Source organism: Pocillopora verrucosa, chromosome 4, assembly GCF_036669915.1.
Source record: "Pocillopora verrucosa isolate sample1 chromosome 4, ASM3666991v2, whole genome shotgun sequence".
Taxonomy (NCBI): domain Eukaryota; kingdom Metazoa; phylum Cnidaria; class Anthozoa; order Scleractinia; family Pocilloporidae; genus Pocillopora; species Pocillopora verrucosa.
Genome location: NC_089315.1, coordinates 20,115,089 through 20,137,770, shown reverse-complemented (window position 1 = coordinate 20,137,770; position 22,682 = coordinate 20,115,089). Strand labels below are relative to the sequence as shown.

At 38.8% G+C, this 22,682-nt stretch overlaps 1 protein-coding gene across 2 annotated transcripts in view; it reads left to right on the top strand.

Moving 5' to 3' along the window:
• The first annotated feature begins 1,721 nt into the window (after nucleotides 1-1,721).
• LOC131773149 (laminin subunit gamma-1) overlaps nucleotides 1,722-22,682 on the top strand; it is a 34,954-nt gene continuing 13,993 nt past the window's right edge. Inside the window, exons 1-30 of one of the 2 annotated variants that reach the window (XM_059089129.2) lie at nucleotides 1,722-2,075; nucleotides 3,198-3,443; nucleotides 3,890-3,958; nucleotides 4,048-4,125; nucleotides 4,435-4,663; nucleotides 4,938-5,056; nucleotides 8,013-8,103; nucleotides 9,846-9,943; nucleotides 10,104-10,209; nucleotides 10,444-10,496; nucleotides 10,806-10,914; nucleotides 11,437-11,539; nucleotides 12,059-12,131; nucleotides 12,416-12,691; nucleotides 13,027-13,130; nucleotides 13,478-13,542; nucleotides 13,856-13,999; nucleotides 14,312-14,539; nucleotides 14,957-15,063; nucleotides 15,145-15,322; nucleotides 15,605-15,754; nucleotides 16,206-16,357; nucleotides 16,677-16,790; nucleotides 17,471-17,582; nucleotides 18,342-18,538; nucleotides 19,209-19,382; nucleotides 19,905-20,021; nucleotides 20,647-20,860; nucleotides 21,712-21,920; nucleotides 22,401-22,579. In XM_059089129.2, the coding sequence (XP_058945112.2) occupies nucleotides 1,761-2,075; nucleotides 3,198-3,443; nucleotides 3,890-3,958; nucleotides 4,048-4,125; nucleotides 4,435-4,663; nucleotides 4,938-5,056; nucleotides 8,013-8,103; nucleotides 9,846-9,943; nucleotides 10,104-10,209; nucleotides 10,444-10,496; nucleotides 10,806-10,914; nucleotides 11,437-11,539; nucleotides 12,059-12,131; nucleotides 12,416-12,691; nucleotides 13,027-13,130; nucleotides 13,478-13,542; nucleotides 13,856-13,999; nucleotides 14,312-14,539; nucleotides 14,957-15,063; nucleotides 15,145-15,322; nucleotides 15,605-15,754; nucleotides 16,206-16,357; nucleotides 16,677-16,790; nucleotides 17,471-17,582; nucleotides 18,342-18,538; nucleotides 19,209-19,382; nucleotides 19,905-20,021; nucleotides 20,647-20,860; nucleotides 21,712-21,920; nucleotides 22,401-22,579 (4,409 nt within the window). In that variant the 5' untranslated portion in view covers nucleotides 1,722-1,760. Of the gene's footprint in view, nucleotides 2,076-2,579; nucleotides 2,660-3,197; nucleotides 3,444-3,889; nucleotides 3,959-4,047; nucleotides 4,126-4,434; nucleotides 4,664-4,937; nucleotides 5,057-8,012; nucleotides 8,104-9,845; nucleotides 9,944-10,103; nucleotides 10,210-10,443; nucleotides 10,497-10,805; nucleotides 10,915-11,436; nucleotides 11,540-12,058; nucleotides 12,132-12,415; nucleotides 12,692-13,026; nucleotides 13,131-13,477; nucleotides 13,543-13,855; nucleotides 14,000-14,311; nucleotides 14,540-14,956; nucleotides 15,064-15,144; nucleotides 15,323-15,604; nucleotides 15,755-16,205; nucleotides 16,358-16,676; nucleotides 16,791-17,470; nucleotides 17,583-18,341; nucleotides 18,539-19,208; nucleotides 19,383-19,904; nucleotides 20,022-20,646; nucleotides 20,861-21,711; nucleotides 21,921-22,400; nucleotides 22,580-22,682 lie in introns of those variants that run through there. The other variant, XM_066165649.1, reaches the window with a different exon arrangement.

Here is a 22,682-nt window from a genome sequence, read left to right as displayed (position 1 = left end):
GATGGTTGCGAAATTGTTTAATTTACAACATTCTCAGACTTAACCCGCCTGACAACCCCAGGATCTCTTTAAAATGTTTTTAGACGGAAAAGTGCGGGTATTTTGAGTTAGAGGCGAATAATTGCCGAGAACTGAGGTTATTTCAAAATAGGGTTGACACTAGACAAGTATTTTCTCTCTGCCGAGTGCTGGCATCACGCTAATCACTATATATTGTTTTGCCTGTTAAACAAGAAAGCAGCCACGGTAACTGGAATCCAAAACAAATTAGCTCTCTCAGATCGGAACATTTTTATCTGTTGTCTTACATATACCAATATTTCTTTCAATGTTATCATAATTAAACTAGAAATATCATCAAAGTTATGATGTAATGAAAGTAATGTCGAGAAAACACGAAACAAGAAGGATTCATCATCTTAATCTACTAATGAGGGGTCGGTTTGGAATTCTCCTCGATACATGCACATTAAATGTTTCCACATCTCGATGCCAAAAAAAATCAATTTATTTCATTCGTCATTATGTCTTCAATTCAGGGACATTTTTTCAAGGATTCGACTAATTAGTATTTGAGTGGAAATTTTAGATATTAACATAATAATGAGCTAAAAAAAGTTATTATAAGTCGAATGGAGGCCGCCTGTGTGGTCTAGAGCTGTGCTTGTAAAAAAGGCTGTAAAAATTGTAGTTGTAAAACTATTTAATTAGGACTGACACGCTAAAACTGATGAATTTATAAATAAGTGGTGGAGTTGTATATCTTATTGTACCAAACGCAGGGAAGCGTTTCTTGTACTTCCCATTACTCTTCTTTCTTCTCTTGGTTTAGCTTATTTAACAGAATTTTTTTTCTGTCGACCGTTTCTCGACGGATCTTCATCAAGTTTATATCATAAAAGCATGTTTAGAGAACACAATACAAAGTGATCCCCCGTCTCAGTCTTCAATTACGACCACCAATGTACAAGAGACTGACTCTTAAAAGGATCTGGGACGAATAAAATCTGTACTAAGATATGCAAATAGATTCTGTCAACCACAAAAGTTAAGAAAGCGCTTGTAGTTCTATCAACCGCGACAATGTAAACGGGTTTAACCACTTCTGACTATTTTCGGTTCCAAGAGTTCTTGCAACTTGTCTTTAAATTACTGAGCCACTTTCTGTTAATTTTCAGTTTGACTGAAAATGTACATGAATTCAAGCAGAGTTGCTCTCAGTCAAACGAAACGAAAGTCTTTTATTCCGAACACTTTCCATTTTGTCGAGTGTCTGTTCGGGGTTGTGCTTTGTACTTTTCTACCATTAGGAGTTGATGGATGGGTACAGATTTAACATTTTTATCGTTTTGCGTGTTCTTTTGATAACTAGCGGGCAATTAGAGCGATAAAGAAGGAGGAAAGGCAGCGAAGGAATAGTACCATGTCCCTGCCTACCGCTCTGTAGAGTTTACCCAGCATTTTTCTTACTGTGTTTATCTTGTGTCATTCGAATTCGCGTTGCATCACGATTTCGTAACCGCACACTTATGCTGAACTGAATCGCCGAAGTGATCCGCTTGAGAACTCGTCAAGTCAGCGGCTTACAGCACCAGATCTAAAAAAAGAGCTACGTGTTAAATATGCGTCCTAACCGAACGCGTCTGTTTATAGAGAAAGTATGTATAGTTAATGAGACAGGGGATTTGAATATGTATGATTAGATATGGGAATGGAGAAGGCAGACGAAATTGTTTTCTGCATCAACATCTGTATCTAGTATGTATCGTTTTAAGGAGAAGACCCTGTTAATTCTTATTATCCTCGCCCCTGTGCTGGAGGTGACAGAGACAAGTTTCAATGCTGTTTACATGAAGCAAACTGAAGCAAACTTTACGTGCGGAAATCCTCCCGAAGATTTCTTTGAAACTCAGCAAGGGTTTCTGAGCGCTGAGGACAGGATACCACTCACATGTAATTCCAGCGACCCAGCAAATGCATATCCTCCGCAAAACATGGTCGATGGCTCTTTATCAACTCATTGGCAATCGAAAGGTGGAGAGGACCTGGCAATAATTACAATACATTTTGAACAGGTATCATAAATAGTTTTAAGTTTAAATAAGCTAACGAGTAAAATTTACATAAATTGTGATAGTAGGATTCTTAAGGGAAAAGTCCGGCTATGTAGTTCATGGGTCATTCTCATCTTTTGTTTAAGACAGCCATTTAACAACAAGAGTATTAGTTATTTGATGATGACGGAGAAACGTTGAAATTTTTCAAGTAATATGCTCATCGATGTTGTACGGTGGGCTCGAACGTTCTATTAAATTTTGGAGAGTAGAGGCACTAAAGGACTTCAGTCACATAAACCGTTTCAACCCTTGCTCAAACTGGCCATCACTGTTGACTAACTGTGAAGGCTTTATTTCCTCTTTCATATCTTCGAATATGTTGGAGCTTGTCAACTGCTCCCTCGACTTATTGCTTTTGCTTGATTAACAACACGGAAGACATATTTCACTCCCACCTGAGCGAACATATAACACTGGACAGACTGATAATCAGAAGTCATGAAGGATTTTGTAGTGGCCATAGAAAAACTGATACACAGGCCGAATTTGGGCTGGTTGTCAGAAAGACACGTAGTTAAAGCGCTCTGATTGAAGTTCTCCAGGTCGGTACCTTTGTTTATGGATTGTCTACGCGATAACACCCGCAATAATGTTATTTCATAAAGGTATAGGATTCCGCATGATCCTTGGCCTCGCATTGAATCTTTTCAAACACACTTATTCGTGGCTTTCGAAAATGTATAGAAATCTTTGAGACGTCAGAATATATTCGACCGCCGGGAAACATTATACTGGCCCTCAATCTTTGTTTCTCGCTGCCAAACATTCAGTCAAAAACTTGGAACAAGACAGTTGTACGACAGTTGACTAAATTATTCTCCGTTACAGACACATGAACAAATTGAACTATCGGTTTCATTTGACTGGCGTTATATTTATGGCTTCGGTTTTGATGGTATACAAAAATAGTATCAGCCGTGAAGGTGGTATAACCAAAAGAAGGTAAAGAAAATCATGGTGTAGGCAAGAAAAGTTTTTACGAACCCTGCTATCCCTATATAGTTTCAACTGATTTACAGTGATTTTAAAGCTGGAGCTGTTGCTTAAAGGTAAACTAACTCCTATTTTGTTCCACTGCAGACATTCTTTGTCCAGGATATGAACATTACATTTGGAAACTATCGAAGGCCAGGAGCTATAAAGGTGGAAAAGTCGACAGATTTTGGTGCCACGTTTACTCCGTGGCACTACTTGGTAACCTCTCCTGCAGTCCGCCAATGTAGTACACAGTTTGGTGTTGCTGCCTACCAGGGAGTTATATCCAGTGTAGATCAAGTGTTGTGTACGGAGTACAGCCGTTATTTTCCACCAGAATATAATGAAACTGTAAGTAAGCCTTAGGACCCCTCTCCCTCTCGAAAAATGACCGAATACAATGTTTGCCTTCTTAGCTGCCTTGTAAAATGTCAGGTGGTGTTAGATAATTATATCAGTAACTTCTTAAAGGCCCCTTTATGATACGAGAGTATCAGTATCACGAGAGTAGTACGAAATCGTGGGAAGATAATTTCCCTTAAATAAGAATCATTTGATGAACGAAATAAAGATGAAGATAAAGAAAATGAATGAATATAAACATTAATAAACTCGGAACAGAAGCCACACAGATTTACATTAGGGGTTAGTAATCAACTAGTTAAAAAGTACAGATGTAAATATGCAACCATGAAAATAAATAAATGAATAGATAAAAAAGGATAGCTATAGCTGTGACTGTTGTGTGTAGCTCTTCACGACACAGAAAAACTAGGTAAATTTTCTTTTTGTTTCAGATATACATTGACTTAAATCAGCCGCAGAGAGGAGATGGTACACCAGACCCTTATACGCCTGGTTTTCAGGTAAGATACAAATTAAATCAATAGGACATTCTTCTTCCTTATTTCTCTTGTCGCGACGTATGCTTTCGTTTCTTTCTCCTATGTTTTAGGCCTGGATGAACGCTACTGCAGTTAGATTCACCTTTTCGGGACTTTTTAGAAAGTTTGATACCATGGCAACATTGTGGGTGAGTGAACTTTTGTGTTTGCACATCATGCCAGCTTGTGAACATTCCATTACAAGTACCAATTCCGTATAGGAAAGTTTGGAAGCCAAACGTCCTGTCTCCAAGGCTTTCGAAATATTGCAAGATACACTTTGTAATGTTCTATTTGTCACCCAAACGCGATTGTTAGAAACGACAGAAAATATTTGACTCATCCAGCTCGTTTAGACTTTAGACTTAACTTAGCCCTTAGCCCTGATCTCATCCTTATTATCATCGTTATTACCAACAACTGGCCCGCATGGCTAAATAAAGTTTCCAATTTCACAGCATCATTACACTGTACGCGAAATTGAACTGAGTGGTCGGTGCGACTGCAAAGGACACGGAGATGGCAATCATTGTCCGCTCAACCAGTCAACAGGCTTGCGCTCCTGCCAGTGCAAGGGTAACACGTGTGGAGTCAACTGTGATACTTGTTGTCCAATGTTCAATCAGTTCGCTTGGAAGATAGGAGGTGGAGCTCCCTGGACCAATGACGTTAATACAAAGTGTGAACGTAAGTAAGCAGCTGAAATCAGTTAACGAAGTGAATAAGATTTCCACTGCAGGAGAAAATTGTGGCCAAACTTTCCATAGTATTCCGTTACCTTAAGTTATCTTAATTTTTTAAACATGCCCAGAATTCTTGAACTGTCATCACTTGATCTGCCGTTATCACGACATTTAATACCCTATACAATTTAAATTAGTCGTTGAGGATGCGAGTCATGTTATCCTTCCCAATCGAAATGTTTTGAACTAAGTGACTCACAAATCTATCTTCGTTCAAGCCTGTAACTGCCACAACCACGCTGTCACCTGCGCATACAACCGAACCGTACATGACCTGGGCCTGAGCATAAGTATCAATGGATCAAGGATGGGTGGAGGAGTATGCCTTAATTGCCAGGTGTGTTTCTCAATGCTCGAACATAACTACAGTACTCGAATCTAGCAAAGCTGGTGTTTCCACCGATAGAACTGTAATGAATAAACGGCAATGTTTCTTTTATCAAAATTTAAAATGAATCGACAACGTTGATGATCTTAGGTTCAAGAACTTATTGGACCATAATTAAATCATTATGTTTAATTTTGGCAGACGACAAAGGCGTCAAGTACAACCCTTTCCTGAGGTTATAAATATAAGTTTCACCCATTAATGCTTCAGGTCAAAGATGAGGCTGGATATGATTGAAACAAGACATTAATTAAAGCTTTCAAGGGGTTCTATTTACCAAATTCAACTGAAAAAAACCTCGGAATTTTCAAGAATGGCCTCTTATGAGAGGTTTGACTTAATTATCTGGTATAATCTGAATTCAGATTCGTCACTTAGATATCGCTTTAGCATAATGATATTACTTCACACAAGACTTAGTGTTGTACGACGTTACTCTAAAATGTTCCAGCATAAGAGCCACACTAGTCAAAATCAGGATAAGCTCAACAGGACTTTTGGGCCATTAAAACTCTTGGGAATAATACAGTACAATATTGGTTACGGTAGGAATTATATAACTATGTCATGATGTGGAAATAGTATAATCGTCACAAAAACTAGGCCTACAGTTCCCGCTCTGCACATTTTAAGAAGGCTAGCAAACTTTGACCTCTACAAGTTAATTGCTATCTCCTCACTATAAGTATACTGAAACCTAAATAAATTTTGGAAAATGATAAGTCACAAACTTGTGATATGATCTGAGATAGTTCCATTTCTGATGGCCAGTACTATTGATGGATAGTTTGTACTTGGTCATGCCTCATACGGTGGAGGTGGAGCAGATGGGATACGATCTTCAAAAGTGTCAAATCCACGAACATTAATAACTCTCGATCCCACATACTCACTGACAACTGGAGTATTGAATGTGGAAGATTCTATGGTTTGACCTTGCTGCTGATCTGCTGTGTACGGCGGCGGTGGAGCGGAACCTGAGTTGTTTGGAACACTACTGAGCGTAAAAGGGTTCGACGAGCTGGCACGTAGGTTTATTTGTGTCGAAGGCTCCATTTGCTCCCTGGGCGGCTCACTTACGGTGGGATTTGAAGCGTCATCCAGTCCGCAGAAGCACCTAAGAATACGCCTCGAGTAAACGATGATAAAAATTATATTTTTGCTCATAAAAACAGAAACGCTTCTGCCACATCCTTGGAATAATCCCAAACGGAGTCCAAAGAATATCATGTCAAAGACTACTTGAATACCAAAACTTAATAAATAACATGTTCTGTCACCCTCCACGTTTTCGGCGTCGCGGTCTAAAGACGCACCCAAGGGCCACCACATGAAACTCAGACAAGTAAAGGCAATAATTGCATTTTTGAAATCTTTCGAAATCTCCTGGTTGTACTGGCTTTCTTCTAAGAGGACACTAAGTAGCTCAATTCCACCAAAAGCATTTATGGTGGCCTTCGCTGTCCATTCGCAGACACGATTCGCATGGACTATCGGCTGATTTGATGCTATCCTTGTATGCAGTGTTAGGAGAAGTAGAAATGGCGTTATGCAAAGAGTCATTATTAAAGTGCTGACATTCCAGAATCCTTCACTTCCGATTTTGCCACAGATACGACCAAATACGATGCCTACCATGGGTACAATTCCCAGCCAAACATACACGATCCAAAATAAAAGCACTTGGGAAAGTTCCCCATTATTGCTGTGGATAAACCACCAAATCGCTGCAGCAGGCATGTAAAATATGGAGGCTGCGTACCAGTTGCCACTATCTTCGTAGTGCGCTGGATACGAAGCCAATAAAAAGCACTGTAAGACCATGAGAGTAAAAAATGTAAAACGAGCGACGGCAATAAATATGTCAGCCATGGCTATTTTGCTATGATGCTTTAGAGAAATTAACAGACCACAAGTTCATGACCTTAAGGAAGTGTTGTCGTGGAAACAAAGAAATGTTATTAAATGAAATGACTGTCATCTGAAAAGCTGCCAAAATGGACAGATGAATCCTTAGCGTCTATCTAAAACTCGCTATTCTGATGGAAATATAGAACAAGACTGCGACCAATAAAATGTGGCGATCAACTTTGGATCCATACTAAATTCAGTGATGTCAATACTCACTGTGACTGCCTTTCGCGAAAAATTCGTCAAACACTTTCTACCTAAACTCTGCAAAAGAATTTCCACGAAAAGCTCTGGATAAAATCCATAAAACTCGTCGCTCGTGGATCATTGGTTTAGAGGCCACAGCTGACCGAATATTTCTTAGTTTAAAGCTGGCAAAAGTAGGCGATATTCCCTGAGGGATATTCTCGCATTTTCAAAGCTGACTTCTGCCACCGTCAGAGAGAATTTTCCCACTCTTTTTCAATAAGATGAGATAAACTCCTTTGCTCATTAAGTCTTACCAATGAATATTTAGAAGCCAGCATCTTGAGCCGCAAACGTTTATGAATAAACGGTGTTTATAAGCATTTTATCCTGTACGCTGCGGAATAAATTTTATAGGTGAAAGATAAACAACGGCCTCCATTTGGCACGAGAATATGCCATAATATTTAATTGCGGACATCGTATCAGTTCCTCGAGTTTCACAGTTTTACTCGAGCTTCACTCTTGAAAGACTGTTCGCCTTTCGGAACACAATAACTCCGCGGAAAAATATCCCAACATAATTTCGCGCTAAATGGTGACTTCCGTTCATCTGTTTTTAAGTTCTAAACACGATAGCTTAGTTAAGTCATAGATGATATTCTTACGCAACCAAAAAAAATTATTCTCATCTTTTAGTGAGCTACTCATTTGAGATTCCCGTTAATATTTAAGTGCCATTAGTTTCTGTAAAGCTGTAGATATTGTGTGCTTTGACGCTTTCCTGTCACCTGTATTTCTTTCTTAGCATAATACGCAAGGGATTAACTGTGAAAAGTGTCAAGCCTACTTTTATCGACCAATTGGAAAGAATAACACAGATACCGACGCTTGCAAAGGTGAGAGAGAAAGGAAATTACTTAACCAAATACAGAGTAATTTGAATGGGACTTTTTCTGAGCAGAATATCTGCATGAAACACGACTTGATCGTCACAGGTAAACTGCAGTTCACGAAATTAAAGAAAATAAATCCCGAAAGACCTCGGCTTTGACTGAGAACCTCTTTAAGAGTCTCTAAGGCCCTAAACCCGCTAAGCCACGAAGAGACATGTGGGATGGGTAGCAAATGCCCGTGTAGCAGTGATGAAAAAACGTGCTGGTCTTCACTTCCGTTCTCTTCACGTAATAGAATAGGTAAAATACTTAAAATAAGTATTTGTTACAATTTTATATATGGTGGTACAGCCGTTGTAGTATGTTTCGTTGGGTAGATAGATTTGTCACGTTTATATGCTCAATGCTTCTCTAGTTTGCTCTTTAGCGGGAGGTCATGGAGCTACTTCATTTCAGTTCAATAAGCGAACTGACCAATAAACAATTGGGTTAAAATTACCTGAATGACGATCCGTTGGGTTTTTCCCTCGTAACGTGTTTATAAAGCCTTGCTTCTATTAATCTCACAACAAAAATATTATTGACAACTGATACTGATACGTGTTGTAACAACAAGTCAATGATCCCCTCACAGATCTTGGAGGCTGGCTTTTAGTTACGCTGATACTTAACGATCTCATTAATTCATCCTACAGAAAATTTGAATTTTTTAGTAGATGGCTGTTTAAGTCGTTTGAGAGAGGCAGAAACTGATTTATACAAATACCATTTATGGGTAATAGTTGTGTCAGGTAAATTTTGAAGAAATTCAAACAAGAAAGTTAACTTCTAGCCCGTAGTTAATCTTTCTTTTGCGAGCTGTTATTACAGATGATTTCTTTTGTCTGTGTAATTGTAGATCATTTTCACATTGCTATTCTGTTTTTGAGGAGTAAACTTTAATTCTTAAATTTTCCTCACTCTACATTTTAATTCAACTTCTAACTTGACAAAAACACTGTAAACTAGACGTTTTGGATTCTGTTCACTCAAAACAAAACCACGTGTAAAACAGTGTTGCCTTTTTATGATAGAACTAAACATCTCATCGTATGCTGTCATAGGTGTTTTTTTTTCTTCCTCTTTTCGTCTCTCTTGAGTCACTTAGCCCAGTTAATCAGCAGGAAGCGGTTAGAGTGAGAAGGCTCGCTTGTTCCGAAATTTCACTTTCATTAACGAAAAAAGCTAGAGAAATGGTCAGACATAAGTACAATTTCGCATATTACGTGACAGCCTTCGCTCAGCTCTATGCTTTGTATTCTGATTGAGCACGCTCTTTCAATCTTTCAACGCAAATTATATCCGAACTTTATCATAAAAGCCATCTAGAGCAAAATAGCTGGCTATATAAACGATCATGAACTTGAGGGAGATTTATAAGTACCACATGAAACTTACATAGTTTAACGCTGTTGATGTGCCATTGAGTATCGCGAGATCTCCAGACAGACCTCCGATTCCACTCCCTTATCTTTTTGCTTACGTCTTAAATTTGGACATTATGAAGATCCTGGGGGCCTTCTTGTCTTCACGAAAGTTTTCTACCGCGACATAATTTGGTAATACGGTGTATTTTAGGTAGAATTAGGTCCCGTATCAGAAGAACTATATATATAGCTAAAATACTTTCATGATTGTTTAAAGAGAAATAGGAAAGTATTGAGTGGACCTGTCACATAATCCATAACTTTCCCCTCTATCTTTAGCATGCAATTGTAATAGAAATGGAACAGCAAATGTGTCAAGTTTGTCGTTTGGTGACTGTGTACGGGATGAAGACGAGTTGTCAAAACATTTTGGAAAGGTAATATCTTGTAAAACTTCTTTATGACTTACACCGTACACTAACTACTTTTGACCACATTCTTTGATAATAAGAGGAAGCTGAAAAACGAAACACTTTGGATTATCTACCTAAGTAAAAATGACCTTCCTTATATCGTGCATGGCTGCTTATTCCTTAGCAACCAGGCGATTGCTACTGCAAGGAGTTTGTGCGAGGTCGCCAGTGTGACACTTGTCAGGAGGGATATTACAGACTGACTCAAGACAACCCTCAGGGGTGCACTGGTGAGAAAACTATTACCTTTGCAACGTTTTAATGCCTAGAACATATTCCATCCTGAAATCCGATTTTCCAGATTGGCACCCGAGTCCCACAATTAAGTTGATTCCTTCACAGATCCTGGGACGGTTATAGCTTAAATAATTTCGCGTCTAACACTCAACATCAAACCTTTGGTGCTGAAGATTTAGGTTATGCCAAGGAATACGTTCGACTAACACAACGAAATTTCCTTGCAGCTTGCAGTTGTCACTTGAATGGAACGAAAGGTCGATCCCGTGTCTGTCAAAGGGTTAGTGTTCCAAACAGAAAGTATATTTTAAACCAATTCAGAAAACTAGAAATGAGATATCTGAGGTCGACAATTTTCTATACCATTGGAATTTTCGTTTTTCTTTCCAACGTACCAAAATAATATTTCGAGGTCCTTCACGCCAATCTTGAGGTAGCAAACATGAGCCTTTCAAAATATCTAAACTTGGCGCCTTCCAAAGAAAATGAAAGATGAACTAAATGCGAAAACAGAACAAAGAAAAGTACAAATCATGTGTATTACATATTGATAACTTTTTCTGTTAATCTTCACTTGTGTCACGGCTAGGACAACTACGGCCAGTGTAACTGTAAACCAAATGTTGATCTAAGGGACTGCAGCCAGTGTAAAGATGGATATTATGACTTGCAGGATTCTGATGGCAATGGTTGTAAAGGTGAGTAACACTCACCGTAGTTGTCTAAGTATGAGATGATATAATAATGCTAGTGGGCTTACTTGCCATAAAAGCACCTGTTTTAAAATAGCAAAGAAAAAAGCCTCGTCACAATTGACTCGTTTATCGGCAATAATGCTAGTTCTGTCCGTTTTATCATACTTGTATCACTAGCTATTAGCAATCATCAGTTCCGTAACTCCTTCCCGCTTCTACCCACTGTTAATCCCATTCTTTTTACCTATATCTACGTACTTTCATTCCTTTCACCTATTTGCAAGCTTTTGTTCAATAAGCTCACTTATGTTCCGAGTGTTGCCGTTTACTTAAAAGCTACGTATGCACCGTGGATCAACATCACGAAATAAACGGCCAGAAGAACTTTCATGTATTTCTAAAGATGTGACAATTCCCAGATAGTGAAAGAAACCATCCTAATTGGTAAAACGTTATAAACCTTCTGCCTTAGCTGAGGGTGTATTTTGGAAACGACACTGAATTTCCCGATACTCATTCTTGTAGCATGTAATTGTGATGTGGGCGGGACAGCCAATGGCGCGATATGTGACAAGACGACAGGTGTCTGTCACTGCCGACCACACGTCACCGGAACATCTTGTAACAGGTACTGTGATCATAAATGACTCAGTCTTTTAACCTCACTCATCATCCCTCTGGAATGACTGCAACACCGTCGATCCGTTCATCTAAGTTAAGGATTTTTAATAATTAACAACTATTCACCGCAGTGGAGGTGGCTAGTGATGCATATTTATCAAGCCGCAAAGCGGTGAGGTAAATATCCATTGCTACCCAACGACACCGAGGTGAATAGGTCTTTTGGTATATATAGTTAAACAGGTAGTTAACCCATTTATTTCTTCAACCATCACAAATATTTTCGGGCGCAAATCCTGCGCAAAGGATATTCGGATTGTTTGAATAGCCAATCAGAGCGCGCCTACAACGTTATCCAGTGTTTTAGTATATGCTTATACAGGTTATTCGTTATCCAGTCTAGGTAAATTGTAATTACGACATAGAACAGTTTCCTCGTCAATACATGTGATGTGTAGACAAAGGCCATCTCTTAAACTTAAGGGCGACTGGTTTTTAAACTCCCTGTCGTTGTTGTTTTCCAAAGAACGGCCATGGGCTTCTACTATCCAGATACTCACTTTATACAAGCCTCACGAAATCCCTACAAACCACCCACAGTAAGTGTAATACAACATTTTATTTATTTATTTATTGTTACAATCCTAAAACTGAATGATTCGTCACTGAGAAACTCAAATCACGTACTTATTCTACTCAAAACAAACATGTGCAAACAAAAGTCACAATCAGGCAATTCACTGAGCAAGGAATTCACCTTTGACGATGAACCAAGGCAATCAAGAAGATTATTTTTCCGAGAGAAAGGTTTATGCTCATCTCTCTCAATGTAAATTTTGTTGTCCAAGTTTACAACTAATTTTTCCGTACGTTTCTTTTGCAGGACATACTTAACGTGTCATTGGAAATCCCTAAAACGGGGAAGTACCGCGTTCTGGTTAAATACACCAATGAAGGCGTAAAAGCTCAACTGGATGTTGCCCTTCAATTTCAAAACACTTCCGGAGCTAACGATCCGATGATCTTTTCAGCCTCATTAGCGGAAGGGTGCGACAACTGCCTTGAAACCATAAATCCCGACCTTGACTATCTTTCGTTGACAAATGGAACCTGGATGATCAGCATAACAACTATGCAGCGTTATGACCAACTAAAACTGGTAAAAAGCCAGTTTACTTTAACCCCTCTTCTATTCTATTTGAATTATATTGCAATATCATGATATTCAACAATTATGTTACATAGAAACGTGAAATGCGAAACTGACACAAAAGTAGTCACGAAATCATAATAGTGAGAGAATCAAAACTACGAGAAGTGTAATATATATTTGTCTGTGAGTATTAGTGGAAGCATATAACCTAGAACTAGGTTATATACCTTTAGTATGGCGAAAAAATAAAGGTCCAGTCCTCGACGGGGAAGAATGGATGATCCTCACTAAACCAGATATGCCACGTTACTTTACAAGGATATACTTTTCATTTCTTGTAGGAAGGTGTTGTAGCCATTCCTAAAGAGTTCAAACAAGCCACGGTACTTGGCGACGAAAGTGCACAGTTCGATTTTCTTTGTAGCGTTGATGGAAATGACATGACGTAAGAACATATGCGATACATAACATCCATAAATCACTTTCTCACAAAAGAAGGTGCCATGTCATTCGCCAGAAATTCTCTCCTTAAACTCATTAAAGAATTGATGTTTCAAGATAAAAGAGTCAATGGTGTGAGGAAGCAGCCGGGTTAGATCACAGTTGTTGCAATTGGTATTCCTAGGTCCGCAGGGTGAACTCTTTTTCGAAACGTATTTGAGAAAAAGGCTATTAATCATTAAAAGCATTATTTATCATTTAGAACTTCAAGGTAGATATGCACTAGATATGCATTTTCATTTTATGTCCCCAATTACGATCAACAAAACATTGATAATTACATGCTTTTAGCACAGAACCAAGGTGCTTACCGTGGTTATTCAGTGTTACCATGGATTATCTAAATGGAGCACTAGGTAAGAAAGGAAACCTTTGTTTTTTTTTGGTTGTCTTGTGTTCTTATGTGTTACATACTATTATCTTGTATCTTGTCTTTCTATTGACTGCCTTTTGTTTTCTGTTAGCTGCCTTTTGTTCAGTCCTCCCTTTCTTTCGGCCGAATTTTACGAAACGATGCAGTTAAACGAACTGACCGACCTATTCAAACACCGATCTTGTCATAACTTACAGACAAGGAAATCAAAGACATTGATTCGTAAAAGTAAATCTTGTTGTTGTTGTTATTACACGCTGGTTAGTGCTATTACGGCTCCTCACTTTACTTCATAGCCTGTGAATGCCATCCTTTGGGATCCAACAGTTCAATCTGTCAGGAGTATGGGGGCCAGTGTTCATGTAAGCAGGGAGTGGAAGGACGAGACTGCAGTAGGTGCAAGCCGGGATTTTATAATCTTACGGAGGAAGGTTGTACCCGTAAGTAGTTTAAAAATTGAATTATCCTCAGAAGCTAGAGTCTAACTATAGTTACCTGCTGCGATTCTTACGGATCTTTTCTCTCATACTGAATTTTAAAGAGACAGTAAGCTCTGCCTTTAGCGTTTGATTCATATTTGTACCGAAAGGTTATTAGTCATTCTTGGAAATGACAAGCTTCGATCGATATACAAATGAGAGTATGTCGTTATTCATAAATGAAAATACGGACTTCTTGATATTTCCTAGCCTTTCTTAGTTGACGGAAAGTAAAGCTTTACACTGAGGAAAAACTATTTTTTCATGTCTTAGCTTGTGGTTGCAATGGGCCAAACAAAGTTTGCGACGTTATAACTGGAAAGTGCGAATGTCCAGAGAATACCGTAGGACGAACATGCGAGCCATGTCAATGTAACAATAATTCAGACAGGTGTCTGAGGACTGGAGAATGTCTCGAATGTCAGTCTAACACAACTGGCTTCTACTGTCAGCACTGTGATGACGGGACGTTTGGAAATGCAGTCATTCAGCAATGTGAAGGTAAGCATAATCTGGCATTACGTTGGGTAGTATTCTAGCAACAGAAGATCCAAACAGAAATTGCAATAATTTAAATATTTATGAAAACGTTTACGACTTTTCGACATTCAAGTTGTATGGGTCATTAAAAAAACTAAATTCTTAAACATGCGAATAATCATTAGGTGATAAACAAGGTTTTCCGAGCCAACCAATTTTTACAAATTGAATTTCATCTCCTCAACCACGTTTATGATTTTCAGCCGTTGAAGTTGGGAGAACTTTAATTTTACTGCAATCGTCACTGTTTCTAACTGTTTGGTTAAGACATGACCTTGTGACCTTACTTTATTATCCATATTAGAGAGCAATGTCAACTGAATGTGTGATTTTAGAGCAACTTCTCATCCGATCGTGTTTTTACCCATACCTCCACAGCATGTGCTTGCAGCAAAATTGGTTCGTTGGGTCAATCATGTGATAGGGTTACGGGGCAATGTAACTGTAAAACAAGCGTCACTGGAAGAAATTGCACTTTGTGTGAGGTAGTTATCCTCTTTTTTTCCGACTTACAGTGAATGAGTACTTTTTCCACAAACCTAACTTCTTCACTCCTTACTCGACAGACCAACACGTTTAACTTTGGTCCCACGGGTTGTGAAGACTGTCGATGTAACTCGTTTGGATCAGTGAGCTTGCAGTGCAATTCGAGTGGACAGTGCCCATGTCAAGCCAATGCGACAGGACTGAAATGCACGCAGTGTGCATCCGGGTTCTATGGACTTCCAGAAGGACCGTGTGGAGGTACAGCTCAGGGTCATAAATCAATCACCGTTGGCATATTTTCCCTACAAACACAAGCCTGAAAAACTCTTCTTAGCACTAGCAACGAAATGAACTGAGGATAAACCTTACCTGGGTATTTTTTATACTCAAAACAAGACCCTTCGCATTATAATGCACAAAACCTCACTAATCCTTTCCGAGCGCCATCATGGTATCTTATTCTTCATTACAAATCTTGCCTTGTGATTACCATTTGATAGCTTAAAGACTTTTTTCCGCCTTCTTTTCCGATATTCCTAGAATGCGACTGCAACACAACGGGTACAATTCCTGGTACAGTGTGTACAAATGATACCATTGGACAATGTCAGTGCAAGCTGGGTGTCACGGGAAGGTCATGTGATCAGTGTATGAAATTCTTCACCAACCTATCGGATAAGGGATGTGAAGGTACGATTTACATTCTAGTCGAAATTGTATCAGGGCTTATTTACATAGCACTACGTTTGCTTAGGGCGTCACATGCAATCAGATTTAAACACGAATACAACAACTTTATGACAAATGTACACAAACTTTGAAACGCTTAAAAACCCATATGAAAGCCTTGTCATAACCACAGAATATTTCAATGACGAAAGTTTTATGTAGTTTCTGCATTTTTAAGCAACGTGAGCAATTTCAGCTGCATGGTATGGTCATGTGGAAAGAAATGTACCTTGTAAAATGGACCTTCTCGTGGTGATAGATGATGGCTGTATTCATTGAGATTTTACGATGTGTTGGGTAAATCAAGTTGCTGCCTGGCATTACGACAGTGTTAGTTCGGCTGGCGTTTAGATAATTGATGCTTCTAGATGAGAAACTAAAATTTCGACTTATTTGCTCGATTCCCATCCAGCATGCTCCATGTGCATACAGAATTTACGGCAGTCGATTGAGAACAATTCATACGTGGTGAATGAAACAAGTGCAGAGGTTATGCAGCTGAAAGACTTTGCAAACTTCAATAATCCAATGGTAGACGTGTCTCGTTCACTACAGCGAACTAAGGTTGGTGATGTTCCACACCAATTGATCTAATTACACGACCTACCTTTGCATATATTCCACGCACATTTCGTTTTGTTTAGCATATCTAGCCAACAATTCGATAGAGAAGTCATAAAAGGTTTTGAGTCTTTTTCATTTACCTAGTATAAAAAAAGAAAACATTGTAGGGTAGAATTTTATGTTATGAAAAACAAATTAAAAACGCATCGTTGCGGATATGTGGAAATCTTATCATGTTACCCTCTCTATCTATCCCTTTTCCTTTGTATTCATAGGGTTTTGTCTGTATTACCCACAAGATATGCTTATACTATTTCAGACCGAAAGAGAGCAGTTCTACGCTCGTATATCCGCTGGAAATATAGTATATCAAAATGTCATGACTTCTGATCTTCCTGAAGCTAATAACAGTCTGCTAAGTCTTTCCACCAGGGTAAGGATATGATATTTTATCTGTGGTTTAAAAAGCGACCAGAGGCAACGATGATAATAATGACAACTAGGACGAGGACGGTGACGGTGACAAAGACAGTGATGAGGAAGGTGACAAGACGGTCAGAGAAGACGGGGAGATAGACTAAAACTAGTACGGTGACGAAGACGGGGTTCAGGACAACAAATAGGACTTGAACAGTGACGGAGCGGTGAAGAAGACGAAAACATGCACGAGGACTAATACAGTGACGAAGTCAGGGACATAGATGACAACGGGGAAGAGTACTGGGAGGAGGACGAAAATTTGGACGACCACCAGTACGGTGACGAAAGACAAGGGCGCGGACTAAAACATTGACGAGAAGTAATACGGTGTCGAGAACATGGACGAAGACAGCGACAGGAACGAGGACGAGAACATTGACGAGGGCTATTACAGTGACAAGAACGAAGACAGTGATGAGGACGGGGAAAACAACAAGAACGCGGACGAGAATGAGGACGAATTAGATTATATGACGATGACGATAATGACTTTGTTCTTGTACCCATTAAGATGAGATTTCCTTCGTCGTGCAAAGAGAAAAAAATAATTCAGTTCTTCAAACTGTGTGGCACTGCGTTGAAATATGGCATTTAGATATAGAGATCGTATCCTTTATCTTTTTTAATCTGTAGGCTCAAGATCTACGCAGTTTTTCAAAAGAAGCTGGAGCTAATTCCACTAATACTCTGGTGAATATCATCTATGAAAAGAATGCAACATTATCTGCAAAGACATACCTTACATGTGAGTGTACTAGCATCTGTAAAAGTACAGTAACTCTCGCAAGAATAATCAGCTGGCTGGTTTTAGCTGAGTTGAACCATACTCCATTCGTGAACTGTTCTGGGAAAGGGCCTTTCAAAAGCTAGTTACTCGATGTCGAGAAAGCGTTAAAGAATCATTTTAATCAAAAACCCAACGCAGAGTAATACCCTCCAGTTCGGATGGCCTTTGAGATTAAGGGGGAAAATGAGTGGCTGCACGCCAGGCTCAAGTGAGAATGTTATTGTCCAATGCACTGTCTCCTAATGCGTAGCTTTTGATCTCACTAGGCCACCCTGGACCCCACCCTGCTTTATTGCTCTCATCTATCAACTCTAAATAAGTCATTAGAAGCAGGTCTTCGGCGGTCAGAGTAGATCATTGGATGAAATTCTGCGGAGATGTTTCTATGAAGGAAGCACTACCTTAGACGCACCAGCTTCCTATTCTTTCTCAATATTTACTCCCAAAGCCTATTCTATGTATGGTGATAACTGCAGAGTAGCCGAGATTTGAAATCTGGCATTCTTTCTTCGAAACGGGTTTCCTTTCCAAGCTTACGAGTCTCATCGAACTGAAGAAACTAATTACAACGGGACAGTGACCCAACCTTTCCACTAACTTCTATTAGACACTGTTCCGCCGGTCAGCAGAGACAAAACTTCGTTTCAAAGCAATTTTCCGACCGAGCATACGTTATACGTAAAATACAGCAAAAACATGTCGGCAATTCTCTTTCAGCTGTGGATACCATCATTGAGGACGTGCGAAATGCTCTCGAAGAACACCATGTTGCTGCATTAAAATTCCAGAGACACTCAGCTGAAGCTTTACGCCAAACAATGAATAGGAACTTCAGTCAATATTTCCAGGATATAAGTCAAAAATTATGGATGGCTGAAAACACGTCTGTTCTTGCCGAACAAACATTGGAACAGGTATGCAACCTTACTAGTAGTAATCCCCGCTCAACTTGGCTCGGTAACTCATATTTTTAACCAGTGTTGGCTACCTGAGGAAAAACAGGGGTCAGCAGGTACTTTTGCCAGCTTGCTATTGTTCCAAGTATTTAACAAATACATTGTTTGACGTAAATTTACCCTTGACTTACCGTAATAATTAGGTTTTTTCATCTTAGTGTCAAAATTTGAAAGCAGCATCTTAGAAATTTATGTCTTATCCATACCAGTGAAATCACAGTATTTAGAGTTTCGTCCAATGCTTCAACCTCAGTGTTCCTCAATTTCTTGAAATACTACAACTTCTCTAATTTCTGCTCTTTCAGCTGCTAAGTTTAATCTTACATCTGAATTTCATTATCTATGTCCCCTGTGTGGAATATTCATAAGTGATTCCTCTCATTACTCTAAATCAACTGTCTTATATTTAATGTTCAAGACACTATAAAAAATGTCTACCATACAATACCGGTAATTATTTATTTTACTTTTACTTAGGAAAGTAGATTTACGACACGATTAAGAAAGGAAGTTTCCTTACAATGATAATGCCATGTAACGCTATGAAACGCAATATAACCCAATACACTACACCCTGTAAGGTTTGCCGTTCTACATCCAGAAAATCGATATATTTCATATGTATCAGGTCATGTCCAAGCTGTTTCATGCTCAAAAACTTGAAATCTCGGTGCAAGAGAAAGCAGCTAATTACATTCAGATCCAGGAGAGCTGGAATCAATCACATGCAACCTTCAAGGAAACGATAGAAAAGGTTTATAATTATTCTGGCGAAATGCATGCCACTCTAACGGAGGCAAAGGTATGTTTGTCTTGGTAATGCAGCTGCTACGCTTTCTCTCTTTCTTATTTATTGTGCAGTACATCGTTACATGAAAAGTAAAGACAGGATAATTACTTGGTGAAAGATAAAATCTAAATCGAGGCAAGTCTCTTTGAAAGTCAAAGGCTGCCTTCCTCCCTTCTCTGTTTCGTTATCTGTTATCACACACAAAGAGAAGCCCCTGATGCCGAGGTTTTTTGTCCGCCTATTCCAAAGAAAGACGGGATGTTGCAAACTAAGCACTTTGAGGGGTGATGCATTACACCTGGTAGTATAAGCTCCTTCTGTGAGTTAAACTTCAGGTAGATTAAAGACTCTACGCACTTCACTTGAATTAATTGTACAAATGCGTAAATCAAGATCCAGCCGGATAAGGCTTCAAATTCTTTGTATAAAACGTATTTGGCTCGCATCAGTCGGCAATAAACCAATTACAAGGTATCTACCATGCTATAGCTACCTTGGATGTTTCTCTTTACATGATTTGATCTGCTATTACAGAATCTTCTGGAGAACGAATTACACGCTTTGAACAGTTCCAAGTTTTCGTTGGCTGACACAAATATGACATTAAATAACACAAGACTTGTTCTAACGCGTGGCTCATCTATATTTGAGGTAACAAGCCATCATCTCTAATCTATTACAAGCCTGTTCGTTCATTTCCCTCTCTTAAAAACTAATCAACACATGGAGGGATATGATATGAAGTTTTTAGTACTAATTGGCAGTTCCAGATTTTGTCGATGCAATCCTCAGAGATTGTGGCTAAAAATTTTACCTTTAAGAAATCATTACGCTGTCACTCCCGTGAACAAAATCATCCAGAGGTGGGTAATTGCTAGATAGATGGCTTTTAATCTGCTGCCAACACAAATTAATTATTCAAGTACGCGCTAAACTTATCCTGATGATGCTTAAAGCCAGTATAGTACATGTATTTCTATTGATACAAATTTTGGCATGCTGTAGTAAATTTACTTTGCACGTAGTTTAAATTCTGCCGTGTGATGTCGAGGCGCTGACTGCAACCAGCTACTTGCAAAATTGTTGAGACAAGTTGGAGTACCCATCATACGAGTTCTAATTGCGTTATCTTGCAGGGCAAATTCGTGGAGCCCCAATAAAACAAATTAGCACAACGTTGTCGCGACTACATTTGTCGTAGTCGTGGATATATGCATTGACCTGCATGAATTTTCCTTTTCCTGTATAATCTTTGTGATTATTCTTTACGCATCAGGAATATCAAAGTTCTTTATCTCCTGTTAATGGCGAACTGGAGGTATCCATGCTGCAGTACGAACGGCGACAAACACAATTTGTCTTGCGCATCGAGAGAGGACGTAATCTTCCACCAAAGGATCGTTCACGTCAAACCTCAGACCCGTATGTTTTGGTATCGATTATTCCTGATTGGAATAATGAGGGGACTAAAACGACATCTACTGTAAACGGTAAGGCTCTCATGAAATAATAAAACTTCACGATAAGGACTTAAGTGAGGCCAATATTTGTCTCTGCTGAAGGTGTTTACTAGCTCTGCACTCTCTGCAAAGGAAATAGCCCCTCTAGATTATCAACTTTTGTATACGTTCCTTACATTTACTTACTTTATTAATTCTTGTAATTTTATTTGTGCTTACAAGCTTTTTCATCGTAAATATTTTCAATGTAAGTTCTCAGACCATCCAACAGTCACGGATATGGATCTGTTCACACATCTTGTGTAAAGATTAGAATTTTGTCGTTTATTGTTGCTTGGCTAATCCTGAACATGAACGCTTAAGATGACTTTTTAAAATATATAACTGATGATTGACTCGTTTATTTTTTAAACGATACCAAAAATAACTCAAGTTGTCATGAACAAAGAATATCACAATTCTAGTTTCCTCGGATCAATATCAGTATCTGGGTAACTGTCCACCTACCCCTCCCCTAACCCAACAACAGTCAATTGATAACAAGTTAGGGTTAATGTTGGGTTAGGGGAGGGGTAGGTGGGCAGTTGCCCAGATACTGATATTGATCCGTTTCCTCTTTGTAGATTTAAAATTTACCGAACCACCCTGTTCATCCCCAAAAGGATTTTTCAATATTGATCATTGAAACTGATAACTAGCCAGTAGTTCTCGTTATGTCTACACGCAATAACTGTTACAAAAAGATTTTTATTTTGAACGTAATAACGGACTGGCATACCTTGAAGTGATGTATACTGTTATCCAACAAGTGGTCCTTTGTTGCTGTTAAAAAAAAATGAGGAATCGTTGATCGTGGAATTTTCCATCTTAATCATCTACAGGTAATTTAAACCCAAGTTTCCCATTTAAAGATGTAATTCGTTTCACCATATCAATGGAGCAGTTGAATATTACCAAACTGAATCTAGCCGTGTATGACCACGATCCTGGTGAAGAGGATGATTTAATTGGCATGGCACTTATTGATTTGTCCAAAGTAGAAAACTTCCTTGATAACATCGTCACCGAATGGTATCCACTAATTCCACAGGTATATAATGACTGTAATAATGACAATGTGTAAATCGAATTTGAATGAATGTTATCATAAGGATGATATTTGTGATTTACGGGATCCGGATGGCGCTGCTTGATAGTGTCAACTACTTATCATTCAAAATCTTATATTTTTGACGCAAATTATGCCTATTACAAATTTATAAAGACTTTATTTATTGAGTGCTGTAGAATTTAATTGAAAACTTTTGAGGATCCGTACTTTACTTTCAATCTCGAAAAATAATTTTTATCATTCTATCCAGAAATTGGCGTGCTCTTTCTTAGTGTCTTAAATCAGTAACAGTTTTGTATCTTATTCAGTATACCCTAAGCGATTGTACTCATGTTCAAGTAGGATCGGTTCAAGTATTTTTGTTTAGAATTGATTTTGGGCAATTTGGTCTTCGTAAAACGTTCCATAGTGTGGGAGAAAATGTCACAAAAAAATGATTAATTTTGTGTTATATCCTAGGACCTGTCTGAAATAAGCAGTGGGAACTTTGTTCCACAGAGTGGACTAACAGATGTATCAAACCTACTGGAAATGGAAGTTGACAGCATCAAGCAGAAGCTGTTTTCTGCCGAAGTTAAACTGTATCAGGCTGAAAACCAGGCCTCATATCTGCAGTCACTCGCTAACCAAATGGATCAGTGAGTGCAAATTACATCAGTACAAAGAAGAGATTGAAGCAAATACCACCCACTCGCGAAATTCTCGATGAAGCTTTTTTGGGGGGGGGACGATTCTGCTTCT